This window comes from Dendrobates tinctorius, unplaced genomic scaffold (assembly GCF_039654945.1).
Source record: "Dendrobates tinctorius isolate UK_male_01 unplaced genomic scaffold, ASM3965494v1 ptg000107l, whole genome shotgun sequence".
NCBI lineage: Eukaryota > Metazoa > Chordata > Amphibia > Anura > Dendrobatidae > Dendrobates > Dendrobates tinctorius.
The window spans coordinates 32,585,067-32,608,487 of NW_027361775.1; the positions used below are offsets into that span (position 1 = coordinate 32,585,067).

At 43.6% G+C, this 23,421-nt stretch overlaps 1 protein-coding gene across 2 annotated transcripts in view; it reads left to right on the forward strand.

Annotated features, from left to right (window-relative positions):
- Window positions 1-23,421, forward strand: part of PRSS56 (serine protease 56) — a 77,042-nt gene that overhangs the window by 34,806 nt on the left and 18,815 nt on the right. Inside the window, exons 10-12 of one of the 2 annotated variants that reach the window (XM_073589336.1) lie at window positions 7,676-7,864; window positions 15,032-15,193; window positions 23,246-23,345. In XM_073589336.1, coding sequence (XP_073445437.1) covers window positions 7,676-7,864; window positions 15,032-15,193; window positions 23,246-23,345 — 451 coding nt within the window. The remainder of the gene's footprint in view (window positions 1-7,675; window positions 7,865-15,031; window positions 15,194-23,245; window positions 23,346-23,421) is intronic. The other variant, XM_073589337.1, reaches the window with a different exon arrangement.

Below are 23,421 nucleotides of genomic sequence, written 5' to 3' on the forward strand. Positions count from 1 at the left end.
TATTATGTATGCTGTATGAATGTAGTATACAGTATATGTAGTATGCATGTATGTTGTATGAATGTTGTATATATGTAGTATGTATGTAGTATGTATATTTTCTAAAAAAAATTTTTTACATTCAACACATTAGTCGGATGATGGGACTACTACTGTCCCATCATTGGCTAATGTGTCAATCACTGTCATTGTAGCAGGCATAGCCCGATGGGACTTGTAGTCCCATCGGACGATGCCTGCACACACACACAACCCCCGGCAGGCCCGCACAGACCCCCGGCAGTCCGCACAGACCCCCGGCAGCTGGCACAGACCCCTGGCAGGCCCGTACTGACCCCCGGCAGGCCGCACAGACCCCCGGCAGCCGGCACAGACCCCCGGCAGTCCGCACAGACCCCCGGCAGTCCACACAGACCCCCGACAGTCCGCACAGACCCCCGGCAGGCCCGCACAGACCCCCGGCAGGCCCGTACAGACCTCCGGCAGGCCCGCACAGACCCCGCCCGTACACACAGACACGCACAGTGTCCGCCCACGCACCGCCCACACTCTTCCCCCCTCCTGAACAGGATGTGCAAGTAAAAAAAGGGTTTTTTTATTTCCGATATTTCTGTCCCATTGACTTGAATGGGACTTCCGGTATCAGAATCGGAGATACCCGATACTTTTTGGGTATCGGTCTGATCCAATCCAATCCGATACTTCACGGTATCGGATGGTATCGCTCAACACTAGTCATGATCGGTTTTATTGGCAAAGCTGAGTCTTTTTAAAACGTTGTATATGCACTGTTGCACTTTGTAATCCAGATCTCCGGTCATATGCACATATGTTTATGGAGCACTTAAAAACGTTACTAAGGCAATGGCCATTTTGAATATGTAAATCAGATTAATTATTGGAATTGTATGCACATGTTTTACCACTATTTAAGTTTGTACTGACTATGAGCACGTTGCTTGATAAAGACGGGTCACCGTTGAAACGTCGCCAACTGAGGATCAGTAAAGTATCCAGTTTTTTCACATTTAATTTGGCGTGCTGCCTATTTTTCTTGATTTATGTATATATATATATATATATATAAATTATTAGATAGGTATATAGATAGATAGATTAAAAGCCGGCAAATGATCTGCTGCATACAGAATAATCACAGAGTGACAGTTTAGAATAGAATAGATAGAATAGGTGACACACACACACATATATATATATATATATATATATATATATATATATATATATATATATATATACAGGGTGGGCCATTTATATGGATACACCTTAATAAATGGGAATGGTTGGTGATATCAACTTTCTGTTTTTGGCACATTAGTATATGGGAGGGGGGAAACTTTTCAAGATGGGTGGTGACCATGGCGGCAATTTTGAAGTTGGCCATTTTGGCTCCAACTTTATTTTTTTCAATGGGAAGAGGGTCATGTGACACATCAGACTTATTGAGAATTTCACAAGAAAATCAATGGTGTGCTTGGTTTTAACATAACTCTATTCATTCATGAGTTATTTACAAGTTTCTATTTGCTTATAGCCATTGACATGTGGCAGGGGTTAACACATGAGGAGCGGATAGAAATTGTGTTGATGTCTGGTGAATGCAGTACCTGGGTCGTTGCAGCAGATTTCATTGCAAGACACCCTACGCAAGAAAACTGTCACCATTCCCATTTTATTTAGGTGTATCCATATAAATGACCCACCCAAAAAAGTTTGCCTCATGACTGAACATAATGTTCTGTGTAAACTGAGGGTCCTGTTCCAATTTTGGTTTTGCGCATTCTGCAAATTCAACATGCCGATCTGGGTCACTAACCATTCCCATTTTATTTAGGTGAATCCATATAAGTGGCCCACCTTGTATATATGTCTTTATATTTCATAGAGAGATAGATACAATAGCCGGTAATTCATTTGTCGGCTTCTGTAAAATCACAGCAGGAGCCGACAGGATAGGAGAGATGGATTACATACAGTAAATCCATATAGAATAGGTAGATATATACATGTCAGTGACAAATACAATTAGTATAGTTTGTGTACAAAATTATGGACGTGTATTTAATGAATAAAAGATTATTTTACGGAAAAAAATGGCGTGGGGTCCCCTTATAATTAATAGCTAGCAATGGCTATGCAGAAAGCTGAGGGCTGATGTTATTATCCTAGAAAGGTTTGGTAGCCTGGGTGAAGGGGGGGAAATATCTCTGGTCCCTTCCCAGGCTATTAATATCAACCTATAGCTGTCTTTTTAGCCTTTACTGGTTTGACCCTACGTTATTTTTTTCTGGAGTAAATTCACCAGGAACGGCTAAGCAAACAGCTTTGAGCTGTTATTAATAGCCTGGGCACCTTATGGAATATTGCCCCTTTTCCCAGATTATTAACATCAGCCCCCAGCCGTGGGCTTTCCTTCTGCTAGTTATGAAAATTGCGTGAGGAGCAGTACCAGTACTGTTTTTTCCTGTAAACGAATCACCAGAACGTATGAAGTAGGCCTTACAGTGTTAGTCACAGACAGCACACAGACCAATCTTATGTCATCCGTGATTTTCCCATGGCTTGTATGGCTCATAATGATGCATGACTCGTTAGCCTAATTTTTCTGGGTTTTGACTAGGCCACTCCAAAACATTTAGATGTTTTTCCTTAAACCACTCAAATGTTGCTTTAGCAGTATGCTTGGGGTCATTGTTTGGTTGGAAGGTATACAGTCATCCCAGTCTCAAATAACTGACAGGCTGAAACAGGATTTTCTGTAGAATATCCCTGTATTTCGCAACATCCATCTTCCCCTTGACTAGGACCATTTTCCCTATCACTGCTGCTGAAAAACATTGCCACACCATGATGCTGCCACCCCCATGTTTCTCTGTGGGGATGTTATTCTAGGGGTGATGAGCTGTGTTGGTGTAGTGCCAGACACAGTGCTTACCTTTGTGGCTAAAAAGTTACATTTTGGTCTTATCTGACCTTCCATACATTTGGGGAGTCTCCCACATGTCTTTTGGCAAACTCAAAATGAGCCTTACAATTTTTGTGTATAATGTAAGGTAGCACTTATTATTCAGATAGGGGATACTCGCTAGGCAGCAGATAAATCAGGTCCGGCACAGGTTTCTCAACATAACTCAGTCCATTCGGTTTATTATGCAGCATAAACCATCAAACAGCAACAAAAAGTTCATATCAAATCAGCATAGCGTCCATGACAGAGCTCCCCTCTGTTAACCCAGTGGTCACATAGGCTTTGTTATCTCCGGTACACAGGCTCTCTAGCCTCAGTTACATCCCCTGTTCGGGTTACCTCATGGCTGCTTCTCAGTGCAGACGTTAATTCCCCCTCCTGGGAACTCTCAGACACGTGCAGCCATGATACACAGCATCTCCACGTGCACTCAGGAAGGCAGACACATCTTCCTGCATGAGACCTTCCATACGGACCAACCGGGTCCAAGTATTCACTCATGTGACCTACCCTGGCCACCTTATATGGTCTGTAGCCACGCCCACCAGATCACATGGCTATGACCTCATCACAGGTCCTTCAACCACTCATACACATACTTTACTATGGCGTTTTAGACACCCGCCCCTAGGTGGGTTTGTAGGTGATTGATCCCACCCGTCTCATCAATCACCTGAAGGCTTCTCCCTAACACATTGGAACAAAAGATCAGCTCTGCTGATCAGCACATAATCAAGCCTTCATCCCAAGGCCACCCACCTTGGGATACATAACAGTCATTTAGGACCCTGCTCCTGTTACCACTCTTGACATGGCTATCCGTCCGTCCTGGGACACCCACACACCGCCCCCTAGCGGACACAATGGTCACTACACCACATACCTCCCCCTCTGTTCAAACTTGTGGGGTTGAACACACGACATCACCCAGGGATCTCGAGACCGGGCACCTATGTCACCTTGCCCAACAGGTCGAGAGAGCCATCTCCGTCTGTTTTGTCTGTCATATGACCTCATCTCTACGTTAGGCCTCCCCCAGCTGTCAGAATATCAGTCTTGGGCTTTGACCCTCCAGTCACAGTCTGTCTGCGTCATCAGACACTGTTTAGTCACCACACTTCTACATTCCCCCCTTCAACTTCTTTTCTGCCTATGCGTCTTGTAACAAGTGGTACATCACCACGTCTAAGTTTGCTTTTCAGTGCATTAACCTCACGGTTCATTGCATCTGCTGTTTCTGTAGCATCCTTCAGTTCACGCTGTAATCTACGGTGCAACGCATTGGCACGTTGAGCCTCTTTCTCCGCTTCTTCCACCTGGTGCTTCAGCTGTTTCAGCCGAACATTATTTTTCTCCGCCTGGCCTTTGCACTGCTCAGAATTACGCCTTTCATCGTTCATTTGCATGAGTACATCTTTCAGTTTTTTCTCCATATGACATACTTGTTTGCTTGCAGATTGTCGCTCTTTAGTTTCAGCATCAAGCTGTTCCTCCAGTTGTGCAACCTTTGCTTTTAACTCCTTATTCTGGCGATCTAATTGCTGATGTGCATTCTCATACTTCAGAGCATTACTATGTTCTGCATTCAGACCAGTATTCATCTGGTCAACCTGAAGTGTGGCCTTTCTCAGCCTGTCATTGGCTAATTCAACGTTACCTTGTTCTTCCTCCAATTCTTCACAAAGATGTGCAATGCAAGACTCTAAACGCCTCTTTTCTTCCAAAGCCAGAGCACCTTTACCACAGTTGTTTTCAATTAAATCAGCCAGTTCATCTCTTTCCTGCTGTGCTTGCTTTTTAGCATGCTTGGCAGCAGCAAGCTCCTCCTGCATATGGATCATCTCTGCTTCCATACTTTTCAATTTCTTCTTGTCTTCACTCTGCTCACCACTCAGGCTCGGCCGCTGTAAGTCTTCGTCCCAGTTCTTCTCCTGCAGAAGACCTCTTACAGTTTCTGTGAGTACTCCTACCTCTTCTCTGAGGGACTTATTCAGACCTTGCCACGATGCCAGTTGATCTTTGAGCTCGGAGACTTCCTTCTCTAGCTCTTCTAGTCTGTGCTCCCTTTCTCCCTTAGAGCAACCGTCATCCCCAGAGTCCGAGTCACACCGATCACCCGAGTGAACCCTCCAGTTACCCTCTGACCGTGTGTCCGCTCCAGTCGTCTCTTCTCCCAGCCCACCATCCGTCATGTCACGAGATGTCAGGTCTGTAAGTTGGGCAGATGTATCCCTTCTTCCGGTCACTTCTACATCAGACCTGTCCACTTTAGAAGGCGTCACCGTCTCAATGTCTGCTAGCCCAACATTAGAAACGTCTCCATCATCCTGCCAGACATCATCAAACAAAACAAAGTCCCGGCCCCTCTCAAAGGCATACACTAAGTCTGGAGGTATACCTCCACATTGGCACTCAACGCTATTGGACCCCTCAAACTTTACTCTGTCTACCGCATAGTTCACAGTGACCCCATGCTTACAGCGAACCTGGACCTTTTTCTTGGTCAGACAGAAAATGAGAGGAGTTCCTGTCAGTCACCTGACTCTTTGAGTCCAACCGTCCAGAGACTCCTTCCTGGTGCAACATCATGGTACACACCTGCGGCCCATCGTTATCCGGAAAGAATGTCCCACATTCTGAAAAAGTCATACACTCACACTGCGGTTCCCAGATATGTCCACTGAGGTACCCAGTGCTGCCCGTTTTGAGAACTCCGCCGCCCTTTTCTGGACCACCCCGATCTGGGTCACCGCCCCCCTCTGGGACTCCACCCCTTTTCGGGTTACCACCCCGCTCTGGGACTCCACCCCTTTTGGGTTACCACCCCGATTTGGGTCACCGCCCCCTTTCGGGATTTCCCCATGTCCTTTCTACAGGTCTCCTTAGACCAAAGTTCACACCAAAAAGTTTATGTCCTTTATGGTACCACACCATCTCCTCCTGGCACTGCCACAGCTCCTGCTGTGACCGATCTCCGACACCTCCAGCTGCCGCTCACACACAGCTGCTGGTGTCACATTCCTAACCCCGCCGAGTTACAGCAAGCCACTTGTCACCTTCGTAACCCCACTGAGTTACAGCAAGCCGCTCGTCACCTTCTGGACCCCACTGAGCCACCACAAGCTGACTTGAGAGGGAAAAGAAAAAAATCACACACAACACAAAACTCACATGTCCTGTCTCTGTGCTATTCAGGACGGCCGGCTCCTCCTGAGACCGTCCAACACACAGGGCGCACTGGGTGCTATTAAGGGAGCTGACCCTCCTCCCAGGGTTTCCCAACACACCGGCCTCACCAGGTCCAGGGGCTCAGCGGGTGCTCTTCAGGACATCCATCTCCACCTAAGACTGTCCAACATTCACGCCTCACCAGGTCCAAGGTCACAGCACGTGCTCCAGGGATCCAATTCTTCTCCCAGAACCTCCCAACACTGACCCTCCAGGACCTTGCACACTGAACCCTCCAGGTACACAGTCTTTCTCACTGACCCCGGTCAGTACAACACGGACACCTGTCCGTTACCTGTGTTGGCCACACAGGTTCTCGGGTACCTCTTATCCCCAGAGGCACCCTGTAGCAATCAACAGTCTCTTTCACTGACCCCGGTCAGCACATCACACGGTTTTCACGACCGTCACATGCCGGCCACGCAGGCTCTCAGACCCCTCTACCACAGAGGTGTCCTATAATATTCTTCCACTGACACCAGTCAGCATATCACACGGTTTTCAAGACCGTCCACCCTCCTGGCTCAGCGTTGCCAGCACTGCAACATATGCTGTTGGAACAGTTGCCCTTAGCAACGGAGTTTTGCAGTCCTCGTCCGTTGCCCCTAGCAATAAGGCTACAACACTGCCCTTTGCATTCTCCACCAATTGTAAGGTAGCGCTTGTTATTCAGATAGGGGATACTCGCTAGGCACCCGATAAATCAGGTCCGGCACAGGTTTCTCAACATAACTCAGTCCATTCGGTTTATTATGCAGCATAAACCATCAAACAGCAACAAAAAGTTCATATCAAATCAGAATAGCCTCCATGACAAAGCTCCCCTCTGTTAACCCCGTGGTCACACAGGCTTTGTTATCTCCGGTACACAGGCTCTCTAGCCTCACAGTTACATTCCCTGTTCGGGTTATCTCATGGCTGCTTCTCAGTGCAGACGTTCATTCCCCCTCCTGGGAACTCTCAGACATGTGCAGCCATGATACACAGCGTCTCCACGTGCACTCAGGAAGGCAGCCACATCTTCCTGCACGAGACCTTCCATACAGACCAACCGGGTCCATGCATTCACTCATGTGACCTACCCTGGCCACCTTATATGGTCCGTAGCCACGCCCACCAGATCACATGGCTACGACTTCATCACAGGTCCTTCAACCACTCATACACATACTTTACTCAACGTGTGAACATGGCCTTAAGCCGTCCTCCCCAAAAAAACTAGCCATTTTTCATCTCTGTGTTAGATGCAGATTTCATCCATTTTGTTACCTGTGATTGTTTTTGCCAAGTGTGTAATATTAAGTGTTTGATGTGCTGCATACTTTTACAAATTGTAGTTAAGCGGGAAATGTGAAGAGGACTAAAACATACATGTTGGATATATTTCAACACTATACATATATTGCACCGTAAACAGATTTTGACATTCTTTATTAGTAAATCCTTTTATTTTTTCAGACTCGCCCTCAGACCGAGAACCTTCATGCTTCGAGCTGGAAGAAGTAACAAATACTCAGCATAACAATCCAAAGTCAGAAATCAGCCCCCTGTGTTCCTTTTACAAACAGTCCTGTCCAGCTCCACTCAGTCCTGCCGCCTGTACTCGCTTAGCAGAGGAGAAGTGTAAGCAGAAACAGAGAAGATGTGGTGAGTCTCTATGCTTCCATGTAATTGATGAATTCTATGGTAATTATTATTATGCTTTGCTTTGCTTATATCATACTAGCTATGAACCCGTTCTACGCCCGGGTGGCGAGCATTTTTATTGGTATATGGTCTCCCATCCTGGTATGTGCTGCCACCCTCCTATCCTGGTATGCATGGCACCCCTCATTCCTATCCTGGTATGCATGGTAACCTCACCCCCCCAATCCTGGTATGCATGGCACCCCATTCTTCATCCTGGTATGCATGGTCCCCTCACCCCCCAATCCTGGTATGGATGGTACTCCCTCATCCCTATCCTGGAATGCATGGTCCCCTCACCCCCTATCCTGGTATGCATGGTCCCCTCACCCCCAATCCTGGTATGCATGGCCCCCTCATCCACTATCCTGGTATGTATGGTCCCCTCACCCCCTATCCTGGTATGCATGGTCCCCTCACCCTCAATCCTGGTATGCATGGCCCCCTCACCCCCAATCCTGGTATGCATGGCCCCCTCACCCCCTATCCTGGTATGCACGGTCCTCTCATCCCCCCATTCTGGTATGCATGGTACCCTTCATCCCCCAATCCTGGTATGCATGGTCCTCTCACCCCCCAATCCTGGTATGCATGGCCCCCTCACCCCCTATCCTGGTATGCATGGTCCTCTCACCCTCTATCCTGGTATGCATGGTACCCCTCATCCCCCAATCCTGGTATGCATGGTACCCATCCCCCAATCTTGGTATGCATGGTACTCCCTCATCCCTATCGTCCCCTCACCCCCCTATCCTGGTATGCATGGTACCCATCCCCCAATCCTGGTATGCATGGTACCCATCCTTCAATCCTGATATGCATGGTACTCCCTCATCCCTATCCTGGTATGTATGGTACCCCTCATTCCCCAATCCTGGTATGCATGGTACCCATCCCCCAATCCTGGTATGCATGGTACTCCCTCATTCCTATCCTGGTATGCATGGTCCCCTCACCCCCTATCCTGGTATACATGGTCCCCTCATCCCCCAATCCTGGTATGCATGGTACCCCTCATCCCCCAATCCTGTTATGCATGGTACCCCTCATCCCCCAATTCTGGTATGAATGGTCCCCTCACTCCCTATCCTGGTATGCATGGTCCCCTCGCCCCCAATCCTGGTATGCATGGTCCCCTCATACCCCAATCCTGGTATGTATGGTCCCCCCATCCCCCATACCAGGTATGCATGGTCCCCTCACCCCCCTATCCTGGTACGTATGGTCCCCTCATCCCCCAATCCTGGTATGCATGGTCCCCTCACTCCTATTAAAACTACACACATACCAAAAAAAGAAAAAAATTTATACTCACCCTTCTTTCCTGTGCTCCAGCGCTGTCACCACGTTCTGCTGGAGGCTGGGGGAGGAGTCTGGCGCCAGAGTACGCGCATGCCCATAGCGCTGTCAGGCGCCATATTGCTGAAGACACACTGCAAGTGTGTCTTCAGTAAAATGGCGCCAGATCGCGCTATGCACATGTGCGAATCCGGTCACACTCCTGCCCCGATCTCCAGGCGACGAGAAACGCTGCGGCAACGCTCCTCCCGGTCAGGTAAGTATGTAAGTATGGTGCCGGACATGGTGGTATGCAGTGTGTACGCTTCGGACAGAGTGACACTTACAGCGTTATATTATAGATTCTGCAGCACTTTACAGGCAAAAAATTTCAACAGTTATTTTTTACTTCTATTGAAAGCCACAGTAAATTATCATCCACAACTCATCACTATAATGATTATTGAAATTAGTCTGATACATTTCCAAATGATTCAAAGAAGAAAGTAACTTGATATATCCATTTATTAATGGGATTGTTTGGATGGGTGACATATTGGTGTCACTCCCCAGAATAGTCGCTAGACTTCAGTTCATCAAACTTTCCACAAGATGGCACACATGCCATAACATTACAGCAACTATTTGGCTAATTCAAAGGGAACCTTTCAGCAGTTTTGGCTGATATAAGATACGGCCACTGCCTTTCAGGGCTTATCTACAGCATTCTATAATGTTATAGATAAGTCCCCGATCCGACCTGAAACATAAGAAAAATACGTTTTATTATACTCACCCAGGGTGCGGTCTAGTCTGATGAGTGTAGCAGATCTGGGTCTGGGGCCTCCCATCGTCTTGCCATGCCGCCCTCCTGCTTGCTTCATTGCTCCCTGGCATCGCGCTCCTGTGCAGGCGTACTTATCTGACCTGTTGAGGGCAGAGTAAAGTACTGCAGTGCGCAGGCGCTGGACCACTCTGACCTTTCCTAGCACCTGCGCACTGCAGTACTTTAGTATGCCCTCAACAGGGCAGATAAGTACGGCTGCGCAGGAGTGCGATGCCGGGGAGCGATGAAGCAACAGGAGGCGGCATCACAAGAAGATGGGAGGTGCCGGACCCAGACCTGCCACACCAATCGGACCGGACCGCCCCGCAGGTGAGTATAATAAAACTTATTTTTCTTATCTTTCAGGTCGGATCTGGGGCTTATCTACAGCATTATAGAATGCTGCAAATAAGCCCTGAAAGGCAGTGGCTGTACCTTATATCGGTCAAACCTGTTGACAGGTTCGCTTTAACAGCTCTTTCTCAAAGAGCAGTAACTCAAAGCAGGTAATACTCAATATCTTCAGCATTACCAGCGTTGGTCTGGTATTGCATCTCTGCCACAGACAGTTATAATGTTGTTCTCGATCAGGTCCACCCAATCCAAAAGGCACACGACACAAGAGAGACTCGCTTGAAGCCTTTCATGTTTATGTGTTCTCTGGCAGCTAAATTACTGGGCGACCTGTTCAGAAGTTATAAAAATTTAGGTAGTAAAAAAAAATTTTTCATTCCTATCATGCCTCTTACATTAATTCCTGAAAAGCACCTGAAGGGTTAATGAACTACCTTTAAAGAAATTTTGAATACATTGAGGGGTGCGTTTTTTCAAATGGTATCACATTTGGGGGTTTGTAAGACCCCCAAAGTCACTTCAACACTCAACAGGACTCTATAAAAATAAGTTTTGAAAATTTACTTGAAAAAATGAAAAATTACGGCTACATTTTTAAACCTTCTAAAATGCTAACAAAATAAAAAAACATTTTGCACAAGTTGCTGATGTAAAGCAGACATAACGGAAATGTTATTTATCAATGGTTTTGTGTGGTATGACTATCTCGTTTAAAGGCATAATCAATCAAAGTTTGAAACTTGCTAATTTTTTTACATTTTTTTCACATTTCTGAAAATTTTATAAATTAAAGCAAAACATATCAACCTAAATTCATCATTATTATAAAGTATAAGGTGTTATGAAAAAAAAATCTCAAATCAAAATTAGCCTAGTCACTAAGGGGTTAAAGAGTTACAGTTAGGTCCATATATATTTGGACAGAGACAACATTTTTCTAATTTTGGTTCTAGACATTACCACAATGAATTTTAAACAAAACAATTCAGATGCAGTTGAAGTTCAGACTTTCAGCTTTCATTTGAGGGTATCCACATTAAAATTGGATGAAGGGTTTAGGAGTTTCAGCTCCTTAACATGTGCCACCCTGTTTTTAGAGAGACCAAAAGTAATTGGACAGATTAAATAATTGTAAATAAAATGTTCATTTCTAGTACTTGGTTGAAAACCCTTTGTTGGCAATGACTGCCTGAAGTCTTGAACTCATGGACATCACCAGACGCTGTTTCCTCCTTTTTGATGCTCTGCCAGGCCTTAACTGTGGTGGTTTTCAGTTGCTGTTTGTTTGTGGGCCTTTCTGTCTAAAGTTTAGTCTTTAACAAGTGAAATGCATGCTCAATTGGGTTGAGATCAGGTGACTGACTTGGCCATTCAAGAATATTCCACTTCTTTGCATTAATAAACTCCTGGGTTGCTTTAGCTTTATGTTTTGGGTCATTGTCCATCTGTAGTATGAAACGACGACCAATCAGTTTGGCTGCATTTGGCTGGATCTGAGCACACAGTATGGCTCTGAATACCACACAATTCATTCGGCTGCTTCTGTCCTGTGTCACAGCATCAATAAACATAAGTGACCCAGTGCCACTGGCAGCCATGCATGCCCAAGCCATCACACTGCCTCCGCCGTGTTTTACAGATGATGTGGTATGCTTTGGATCATGATCTGTACCACACCTTCGCCATACTTTTCTCTTTACATCATTCTGGTAGAGGTTGATCTTGGTTTCATCTGTCCAAAGAATGTTCTTCCAGAACTGTGCTGGCTTTTTTAGATGTTTTTTAGCAAAGTCCAGTCTAGCCTTTTGATTCTTGATGCTTATGAGTGGCTTGCACCGTGAAGTGAACCCTCTGTATTTACTTTCATGCAGTCTTCTCTTTATGGTAGATTTGGATATTGATACTCCTACCTCCTAGAGAGTGTTGTTCACTTGGTTGGCTGTTGGGAAGGGGTTTCTCTTCACCATGGAGATTATTCTGCGATCATCCACCACTGTTGTCTTCCGTGGGCGCCCAGGTCTTTTTGCATTGATGAGTTCACCCGTGCTTTCTTTCTTTCTCAGGATGTACCAAACTGTAGATTTTGCCACTCCTAATGTTGTAGCAATTTCTCGGATGGGTTTTTTCTGTTTTTGCAGCTTAAGGATGCCTTGTTTCACCTGCATGGAGAGCTCCTTTGACTGCATGTTTCCTTCATAGCAAAACCTTCCAAATGCAAGCACCACCACACCTCAAATCAGCTCCAGGCCATTTATCTGCTTAATTGAGAATGACATAACAAAGGGATTGCCCACACCTGTCCATGAAATAGCCTTGGAGTCAATTGTCCAATTACTTTTGGTCCCTTTAAAAACAGGGTGGCACATGTTAAGGAGCAGAAACTCCTAAACCCTTCATCCAATTTTAATGTGGATACCCTCAAATGAAAGCTGAAAGTCTGAACTTCAACTGCATCTGAATTGTTTTGTTTAAAATTCATTGTGGTAATGTCTAGAACCAAAATTAGAAAAATGTTGTCTCTGTCCAAATATATATGGACCTAACTGTATCTCAAGCTCTTAAGTGGCTTAAAAAAACAAGTAACATTGAAATTTAACTCTTGTTAAAAATCCTCTGTTCTCATGAACACATAGATGTTTAATCACATAAAGTAGGGTACAACTTGTTGTTTAGGTTATTGACCACCCTGCGGATTTACAGTGGCTAGTTAGGTGAGGAGCAAAGTTTTGAAGGCTGAAGGAAGACCTTATGTCCATCTAGTTCACCCTATTTTTAGTGCAGCTGTTCTGCATTATTGATCCTGGGGAAGGCAAAAAACCCACAGAGTAGAAGCCAATTTTCTCCATAGGGAAAAAAATTCCTTCCCCTAAGCTGGGTCAACCATCTACCTATAATATTCTGTTATTCGTAACCTTCTATACTGTTACTCACAAGAAAAGCATCCATTCCTTTCTTAAATTCACTGCTAGCAGACTCTATGCTCTAGAGCAGGGGTTCCCAACCTATAGCTCAGGAGCCACATGACCACAAACCGTTATGAATAGTAGATCTTCGAATGGTAACTTCTGTGAGTAGTCCCGCAATAGCAGATTTGGATGTGCATATGCTTATATTGGGATGGAGGGATAAATTAATAAAGTAATGTGAATATAGGACTTGGGGGGATCAGGATGTGCTTCATTACTTTGTCCCAGATCTGAATGTGACTCTGAAGATAGGGAAGGTGGGGAATGCTGCTCTAGAGTTAATTTGTGCCACTGTGAAACTCGGTGTATCACTGGACCCCGCCAGCCTCAGTCCCCCGTGCTTCTTTCATGTTGCTAGCAGCATGGGAGAGCATTTAGTTGCGAATAGTGGCTCGACCATGCCACTGCTCTGAAATGTTAATGTTGTTGAGCACTCCACTCCCAAGTAACCTGGAAGTCATGTGGTAGAGAATTGGAAAGCTCCAGAAAATACAACATCATTAAACCATTTTCACATGCAACAGCTCCACAGAGAGAAATGAAGCATTACACAGATCCCATTAGAATCAAAGGGCTGTCAATGTTATACATGCATTTTCTAAAACTGGATCCTTTGAGAGATAGAGGCTCTTTTTAGCCATTCTAACTAACAGATCAGGGTTCTGAGCAGGAGACACCTCTATAAACTCTGAATTACCACATATAGTATTTCTTCACTCGACAATCCTTTTAATATGGTTACAGTCACAAAGCAGTAAAGATTTTGGCCTGCCTACAGCTTATCCAAATGGACAGTTGCTAACTAATGCCTGTCGTGCCGTGTGACAATCTCTCCCGCCTAAGAGTGGTCATGAACAGCTCTTGTCGGACATTTTACATTGACAGAGTATCTCCTTCTCTTCTGCTCAGCTCTGCCAAAGGGCCCTCATGCCGATGTCATGTTGATTGATAGCTTGCTCAGACTAACGCAGTGGGGAGATGGCTGTCAATCACCATGACATCAGCAGTGACGTCTTGCTGACTGTGCATGGCACAAGAGGCATGTGGTTCGCAATTACCAGTCGATGCGTGCTTAGCCCTATAGGTAAAAAGAGGGTTGGATAAGGCTTTTAATAACTAAAAGGCTAATGGTTCACAGTGTACAAACATTAGAGGAGCAGCAAGCTCCCTTCAATCTTACAAAGAAAAAATATGTCTACAAGAACAATGATCAAAACTAAAATAATGTATCCATTATTTCTACTGATTATATATGTTGTCATATACTTTCTACAATGCTTCCTTGTGTCCTATAGCCATGATGCAGTCATTCTTATGTGCCTGGCCTATATTACCTGAGGTTAATTGTCACTTTACAGAACATTTACACCTGTAATATATGTGTGTAACATCCTGTAGACAGCAGAGTTACCATGTATGAGAATAGTTGCCGTTATGAATAATTTAAGATAGCCAAGTTACAAGACACCAACTAAAAATATAGCACTAATATAGGCTATAAATATTAATTTCATGACCATATAAAAAGGGCTGAGTTCCCACTTCGGACAGCTGTTATAGCTGACAGTTTCCCTGGGCTGAAATAAAACAAATCATATCTGAGAAATGTTGGAAGAGCATAAATGTGTAGGCTATTGTTTGATGCTAGGCAATTCACTTGTATCACATAATGTTACCCATAATGAATGTTTGGAATTATTGCAGAGCTCCGCTCCTATCTCCAGATCCTCCTAAATTTACTGCGCAAGGCAGAGGACTTCTTACGTAACAACATGGATGTTTCCTTCTTCACTCAGACTATTCCGCAGTTCATGGAAGGCATTTACAGTGATATATTTTCCCTCAGACCCCGAAGAGATCTTACAGGTATCTCATGACACTGATATTGTTGATTCTCTGGTGAAATAACCACATTATCAGCGCTTATTGTCCCCTACCCAAATATCCCCTCCCAACTATGATTTATCATTAAAAACTAGGACGCTATAATTTGGATGATTTTGGCCACATCAGCCTCTATTTAAACAAACAGATAATAAAAATCAAGTTTGATATAATAATGCTAAGGTCCTTGAAGCTCCAAAATCTGGTGATTACCAAAAACAGAAACCATAAACCATAATTACTCCCAGTCGTTACTCCACTTGATTGGGAGCACCATAACCTAAAGGGTTCGATTGTACATTTAAGCTTCCAGGGACCCGACATTCCATTGCCATAAGTATCCCCCAAAATCACCAGATCAAAACCTATCTTTTTCCAATTTCAAGACCAATTTTGAACCAACCCCCCAACCATCACAACGAGGACATTTTGAATACCTTAAATGCCAGAGAGAACCCTATATAATAATGCTATGGCTCTATGATAGGCATTGCCCAAAGTTCAATGCCTACCACATTCAAGTGCATAGAATCATAGAGTTGGAAGGGACCTCCTGGGCCATCTGGCTCAACCCCCTGCCCAAAGCAGGATTTGCTAAATCATCCCAGACATATGTCTGTCCAGCCTCTGTTAGAAGGAGAACTCACCACTTCTCGTGGCAGACTGTTCCACTCATTGATCACTCTAACCGTCAAAAAGTTTTTTCTAATATCTAATCTGTGTCTCCTCCCATTCAGTTTCATCCCATTGCTTCTAGTCCTTCCTTGTGCAAATGAGAATAAAGATGATCTTTCTACAATGTGACAGCCCTTGAGATATTTGTAAACAGCTATTAAGTCTCCTCTCAGTCTTCTCTTTTGCAAACTAAACATTCCCAAATCATGCAACCTTTCCTCATAAGACAGGGTTTGCAGACCGGTCACCATTCTGGTCGCTCTTTTCTGAACTTGCTCCAGTTTGTTGATGTCTTTTTTAAAATGTGGCGCCCAAAACTGGACACATTATTCCAGATGAGGTCTGACCAAAGAGGAGTAGAGGGCAATAATGACTTCACGTGATCTAGACTGTATGCTTCTGTTAATACATCCTAAAATTAGATTTGTCTTTTTTGCTGCTGCATCACACTGTTGACTCATATTCAGTCTGTGATCTATTAGTATACCCAAGTCTTTTTCACATGTGCTGTTGCATAGCCCTATTCCTCCCATTCTGTATATGCTTTGTTCATTGACATCGTCTGCCAATCAAAAATCATCCCCCTCATTTTCCAAATCGAAATGTCAGACAGCAATGCCCCCATTCCTAGTAAGAAAATTTGATACTGCCCTATTCACTTTTATCTGCGCCTTATTAACCTTCTCAACTGAGTGAGCATTCCGCCAGCACTTTCGCTGAACGATTTCAAACCAAACTGCAATCATCAATGAAAAGGAAAATCAAAGGCGCAACAAGTCATACTTAATATCCTTAATAAAATCTCTAAAAGGGTGAACTCTGAGGTCATTACCCCCCACATGTAACATCAAAATATCCAATGCCCTATCTATGTGAACGGTACACTGCATTTCTTGCAACTCCCATAACTCTAAAGCCAAGCCACCTAATCATCACCGTAATCCTGGAAAAACCAAGCTGTCTACCCTCACAGCAGCTGCAGCACTCCCAAGTGGACGTATGAATGACCCAGGAACCATATCAAACAAGGATCAAAACCTGTAATCAAACACAAACGAATCACAATCAAGCATTAAATGACACTAAATGAACACTTAAGTCAAACGAAAAAGACAGACCTCAAACTCCGAACTACAAATAGATCCCAATATAACTCCCCTAACTTTTCCAGGACCCCAAATGAAACTGAACGCCTAGTATCCTTCAATGGCTGTTTAATTAAGAAACTGTCAAATCCCTCTGATCACGCAACTTGAAGCTGAAAGCCAATGCCGCAATTACCTGAGAAACCTTTGACGATGACCAGCCCACAGAGATGTTCCATGACATAGCCACATCAGCAGCACACATACCTGTTCATCATCATATAACCTATGACCAAATTGGGCCTACCAACAAAACAATAAAAAAAAAATCAAACATACACATATTTGGTATTGGCGCATTCAGAATTGTCCAATCTATCGATATAAAAAAAATTAACCCGATCTTTAAATGGCATAAGGTAAAAAGTAAAAATATCAGAATTACGTTTTTTTGGTTGCCCCAACATTGCATTAAAATGCAATAACGGGCGATCAAAAGATCGTATCTGCACTAAAATGGTACATTTATAAACGTCAGCTCGGCACACAAAAAATAATCCCTTACCCAACCCCGAAAAATTGAGACACTACGGGTATCAGAAAATGGCGCTTTTTTTTTTAACAAACTTTGAAATTTTTTCCCCCATTTATATAGAAAAGAACCTAGACATGTTTGGTGTCTACAATCTCGTAATGACCTGGATAACCATAGTGGCAGGTCAGTTTTAGCATCTAGTGAACATGGTAAAAAAAACAACTAAAAAACAACTGTGAGATTGGACTTTTTTTGCTATTTCACTGCACTTGGAATTTTTTCCTGTTTTCGTGTTTTTTAACAAGATATGTTAAAACCAATGGTGTCGTTCAAAAGTACAAATCATCCAGCAAAAAAACAAACCCTCTCATGGCCATTTTGACCAAAAAATTAAAAAAATTATAGCTCTGGGAAGAAGGGGAGCAAAAAATTAAAATGCAAAAATAGAAAATGGCCCCGGCGTTAAGGTGTTAACAGGTTTTTGTTCAGGTGATAGGTTCCCTGTAAGTTTTTTTTTTTAATCTTAGGCCAGAGTCACACTAGTGAGAAATACGGACGAGTGCTATGCACAAAAAAACGCATTGCACTTGTCCCAATGTTAATCTATGTGGCAGCTCCCATCAGCCGATTTTTTCTCGGCCGTATTATAAGTGCTGAGAAAATCGCAGCATGCTGCGACTGTCACCGTATTATACCCGTAAAACGCCAATGCAAGTCTATGGGGACGACAAAAATACGGATTACACACGGACCAGATGTGTGACTTGTGAGAAATACACATCGGTGTCCTTTAACAAAAGCCGACAATTCAGTTTGCGATACAGTAAAATCACACTGACGTGTTTAATAAGGAATAGAAAGAATAGATATATACACACAGAATACATATATATATATATATGCACACACATGTCATTGAGACACACACATATACAGTATATATTTATAGTTCATAGAGTTCTACGTAGCATAATAGCCGCTAAATCAATTGCCATCTTCTGGAAAATCATTACAGAACCCAACATGAAATGACACATGGTTTACATACAGTAAACCATTTTGTTTCATTTATTTTTTTAATGTCTTTGACTAATAATTAGATTAGTGTATGTGTGTAAAATTTGGGACATGTAGATTTAAATTAATGGATAAATTTGTTGAAAAAAATTGCGTGGGCTCCCGCGGTATTTTCTCCGCCAGAGAGGGAAAGCCAGTGAGTGAGGGCAGATATTAATAGCCTAGAGAGGGACCAGTTTTTGGGCCCCCCTGGCTAAAAAAAAATCTGCCCCAGCCACCCCAGAATGGGCACATCTATAAGATGTGCCTTTTCTGGCACTTAGCCTCTCTATTCCCATTGCCTTTAGCTCATGGGTTAATAATGGGTTAATGTCACCTTACTATTGAAAGGTGACATTAAGCTGGGTTAATAATGGAGAGGTGTCAATAAGACACCTATCCATTATTAATCCTATAGTAGTAAAGGGTTAAAAAAGACACACACATTAATTACAAATTCTTTTAATGAAATAATTACACAAAGTTTTTGACAAAATTTATTATGCTGCCAATCCAACAGAATCTCTTGTTCTCCTGTAAAAAAAATAATAAAATAAAAAAGCAACAATATCCTTACCTCTCCGCCGTACAGTCAGGTCCCCCGCTGCAATCCATCACAAGGGGTTAACTAGTTTACAACCGGGACCGGTGCTAATGCTAACGGCCCAGCTGTAATCCACTGCAGGATGAATGAAATCATGTCTGCGCAGGCGCCCCGGCTGACCAGAGATGAACTGATTAGCGTGGGAAAGTTTCTGAACTTTTTCCCACGCTGTCAGATCATGGCAGGTCAGGCGGGGAGTCTGCGCAGACATGATTTAATTCTGCGCAGCCTGCGTACACATGAATCCTGCATTGGGAGGTTCAGAGGTAAGCACTGATGGTGCCACTGAATGGGTACCTGAACGCAGTGTAAAAGCAGCATACAAAGTGTATGTGCTTTATTTTACTCTGCGTTAGCCTGCCTAGGGTTCATGTTTGAAATCTGCAACATGTCAATCTCTTTTCCTAGTATGTAGAGTTATATGAGCAGATTGTTCCATTGAATTGCAATAGATGCGGAAAATGCACAGTTAAAAAGCATAAGCATTTTTAATGTGTTTATGCTGCACCAAAGCAGTAAATCACATGTAAACCAAAATCAATAATGTTTTTTGAAAATCAAATACCAGGAAATATCACAATCAAAGCAGTTTAACGTAAAGCAGGGGTGCACAACTCCAGTACTCTAGGGTCACCCACAGTGCATGTTTTCAGGATTTCCTTAGCATTGCACGAGATGTTGGAATCATCACCTATGCAGGTGATTACATTATCACCCGCGCAATACTAAGGAAATCCTGAAACATGCACTGTGGATGACCCTAGTGGACTGGAGTTGTGCACCCCTGTCTTAAAGCATGACATACCCCAAAAAGATGAGTCAAAAACATGATAAAAATGCATGTAAAAAACACTCTAAAAAAATAGAATAAAAAAAAACGCAAGTAAACTACTTGACCCAATAGGAGCAGAAATGGTGCAGAAAATCACCAACATCAAAAGCTCACCACATACTCAGCATGGGTATATAGCCTATGTATTAATTATCATGAGGAAAAATGGTTTAAATAAAGAACAATGCGATCGTAACTCACGAATAGCAAAAATCTCAGACAAGTGTTTATACAGTAAGAGAATCGTGAATGGAATAGCTATCATCACATCGTACGTAACATTGAACACCGTTCACGCAGACTGATAATTTGAGGCGTATTTGTCTTCATTGTACAAATGCCATGTGATACTATGTATTTAGAACAAATGAATTCATAAAGTATTGTACAAACATCTCCGTTGATTCTGTACAAAGAACATTTAATCAAGTTAGCGCTAAAATGTTTGATATTTAATTTCACAAGTTTTACATGAACAGTCTCACATTTGTAATAATAACGTTGACTAATATGACATGACTTACAGTATTTGTTCCAATGTTCCATCTGCTACTGAATAATTGTTTCGGAACACAATTAGCCAATCACCACAAGCCACAGCTGTTTACAACTTGAATTTCCACTCCTCCCTTTAGTTCACTCGTTCAATGACACCATTTCCAAAAGACGAAGATGAGATTTTTCACCTCCATAAACAATTTCTTGATAACGACTGAGCTCTATTGAACACATCATTCAGTCGCTCAACCCCTTGATATTACAAAATTATCCAGAGCGATGGATCGCGATTCGCTACCATTAAAACCTGAAGGATTACCTGCCAGTGTAAATGCAGCTCTAGTCACTCTGCCCCTGCTCGGCCATCTGTCATCCTGCATAAAGGCTTAAAAGAGAATCGGGCTTCCAGCTCAGGACTTCTGATATTTAACAAATGTCCTTTAATCTCCAGTGAAATAATTTAAGTTTTATAATGCAGCATTTGATTCTTTTCTAACGCAAACACGAAACACAGTAAATTAGAGAGCGATAACAATTCTGATACTATCATTTTTGTAACATTTTGATCGTTTTTAGTTAATATTGTTCTTTAAAGCGGTATTCCCACAATTGAAAGTTAACTTACTGATCACTGGAGTAGAGACCAGGGGCAGTCCCTTAGGAGGTCAAGACCAAGCTCTGCAGATCCCTGTTTTCTGAGTAGCAGGGTCTCCATAGTGAACAGTAAGTTATCCCCTATCCTATGGGTAAGGCCAGGTGGACATCAGCATATTTTCTATCCAAGTGTTATCCAACAAAACATTGGATCGCACTCAGACCAATGTTAGTTTATGGGGCCATGCACATGTCAGATTTTCTTCAGCGGACTGAGGTGGTCCTAGGAAAGAATCACAGCAGGTTCGAGTTTGATCTGATTATTGAATCGCACTCGGTCATGTAAGTTAATGAGTGTGTGGAAATCATTGGACTGCACTCGGCTGACATCACTGATGACATCATGCACTGAAACAATGGAGAAGATGGAGAAACTTTGCTCTCCATCTCTTCTTGCATTGTACTCTGATTCCCTCATCCAAGAGAATCAGATCACACTATGTAAAAACTCTGACCAGAGTTTCATCAGAGCGTCAATTGCATAATAGGACCAATTCTCTCGGGTAAGAGAACCTACGGCCATCTGAATCTAGCCTAAGAGATAACTTTTTATTGTGGGAGTACTCATTTAAAAAGGGTTGACATGTGGATCGCCCCCAGGGCTGTGGGGTTACTCGGTACCAGGCCGGTGTCTCAGAGGGATGTGTCACGGTGGCGGTGACCCGGTCCGTGGCCCTGGGCGTCCATGCAAGAGGGGTGAAACGTAGCCGAATAAAGTTTATAGGTAGATGATACGTGACGCCACCTGTGGTGCTCGGCAATGAAGGGGTTAAGCTGACGCTGCAGTGCAGATCCTCTGGGACAGATGGTATAAGGCAGCAAGATGTAATAGCTCCCCACAGGTAGAGCTGTAGTCCCAGGGCAGTAGTAATAGGTGTTGAGGAAGAGGGTGTAGTGTTAGGCACAGAGAGGTAGCAGTGCTGAAGGGGTTGCAGGAAGAAGGCAATGACACAACAGGGTGCAGTTTCCTTTACCTTTACTTTGCTTTGTAAGTGCAGTCCAGGATCCAGATTACAGATGGAACAGGAGTTAATCAGCCTGGAAGCAACTTATGAATCTCTCTATGCAGATGGGTTGTGTGGTCTCCTTTCTAGTGCTTATCTGAGGCACTTGCAGTTCTGAGTTACACTGAAGTTCCTCTTGCTTGCTCTCTTTTAGAACTCCCCTCGTATGGCAGGCAGCCGTAGTCTCCTCTTTCTGACTCACACACGTTGCTGCTGGGCCTCCAAGTCTTATGTGGAAAAAAAGCATTTACAGCCTCCTGTTCCTCCAGTTTCTGTTGCAGGAACATCAGTATCCATACTGCCTCAGATACCGGACTCCGGACAATGCGCTACAGCTAGAAGTGAGCCTGACTTCAGCTCAATCCTCCAGCTCATCTCCCTCACGTCCACACACTTCGCCTTCTCCACACGAACTCCCATAATTTCCCTTTCCTGACCACAGAGAGCAGCTCCTCAGCAGTTTGGGTTCAGAGCTCCCTCTGCTGGCCTGGAGTGGGAACTGTGGTGTGTGCTGGATTTACCTGATAGAGAGATCCTTCATTGCATCCAGGCATGGCATCACACTCCCTAGAAGGAAGGTAATGCCAGTGTGGCGACCATACTCCTGGGGGCGCCACACATGTCTTTTGATTAAAGTCTGTAGCCACTCTGTGACTGCAGACTTCGGAATCCTTAAAGCACGCGCTCCACATGCGCAGTCAGGAATCTCTGGTGTTGCCGTTGAGAGCCGGAGGTCACCTGATTGCAAGATTGGGATCTGCATACATGAGGTCACGTGCCGACAAGAAGTGCTCAGCCTCGCTCAGTACCAAATGAATTGAGAGAGGTGAAGCTTGTCTATTAGTAATGTGTCCAGAAGTATTCACATCGCATACTTACGTCTCGTGACAACCCGCTTTCAACCTCAACATCAGAGAATCCTCAGGATGCAGAAGTACGCAGTCACATAGAGAGACTGCAGACTTTTATCAAAAGACCGGACAACCCCTTTAATAACTTTGTCTGAAAGTGCATTAAAAACGCTATTTCTGATGTGAACAACATAAATTAGTAACTGACCCTTTAATGTCTTGTATTTTTTTTTTAAAAAGAGCAGAATCGGGTTATTGAAGCAACAGAAAAAGAACACATGGAAATTATTTCAGAGGACACTAATAGAACAGACACAAAGAACGGAAATTATATTCACAGGTATAAATTCAAATGTACTATATTTGAAGACACAGAAAGTTATTTAAAATATAATTAAATAATTTAATTTTGCTTT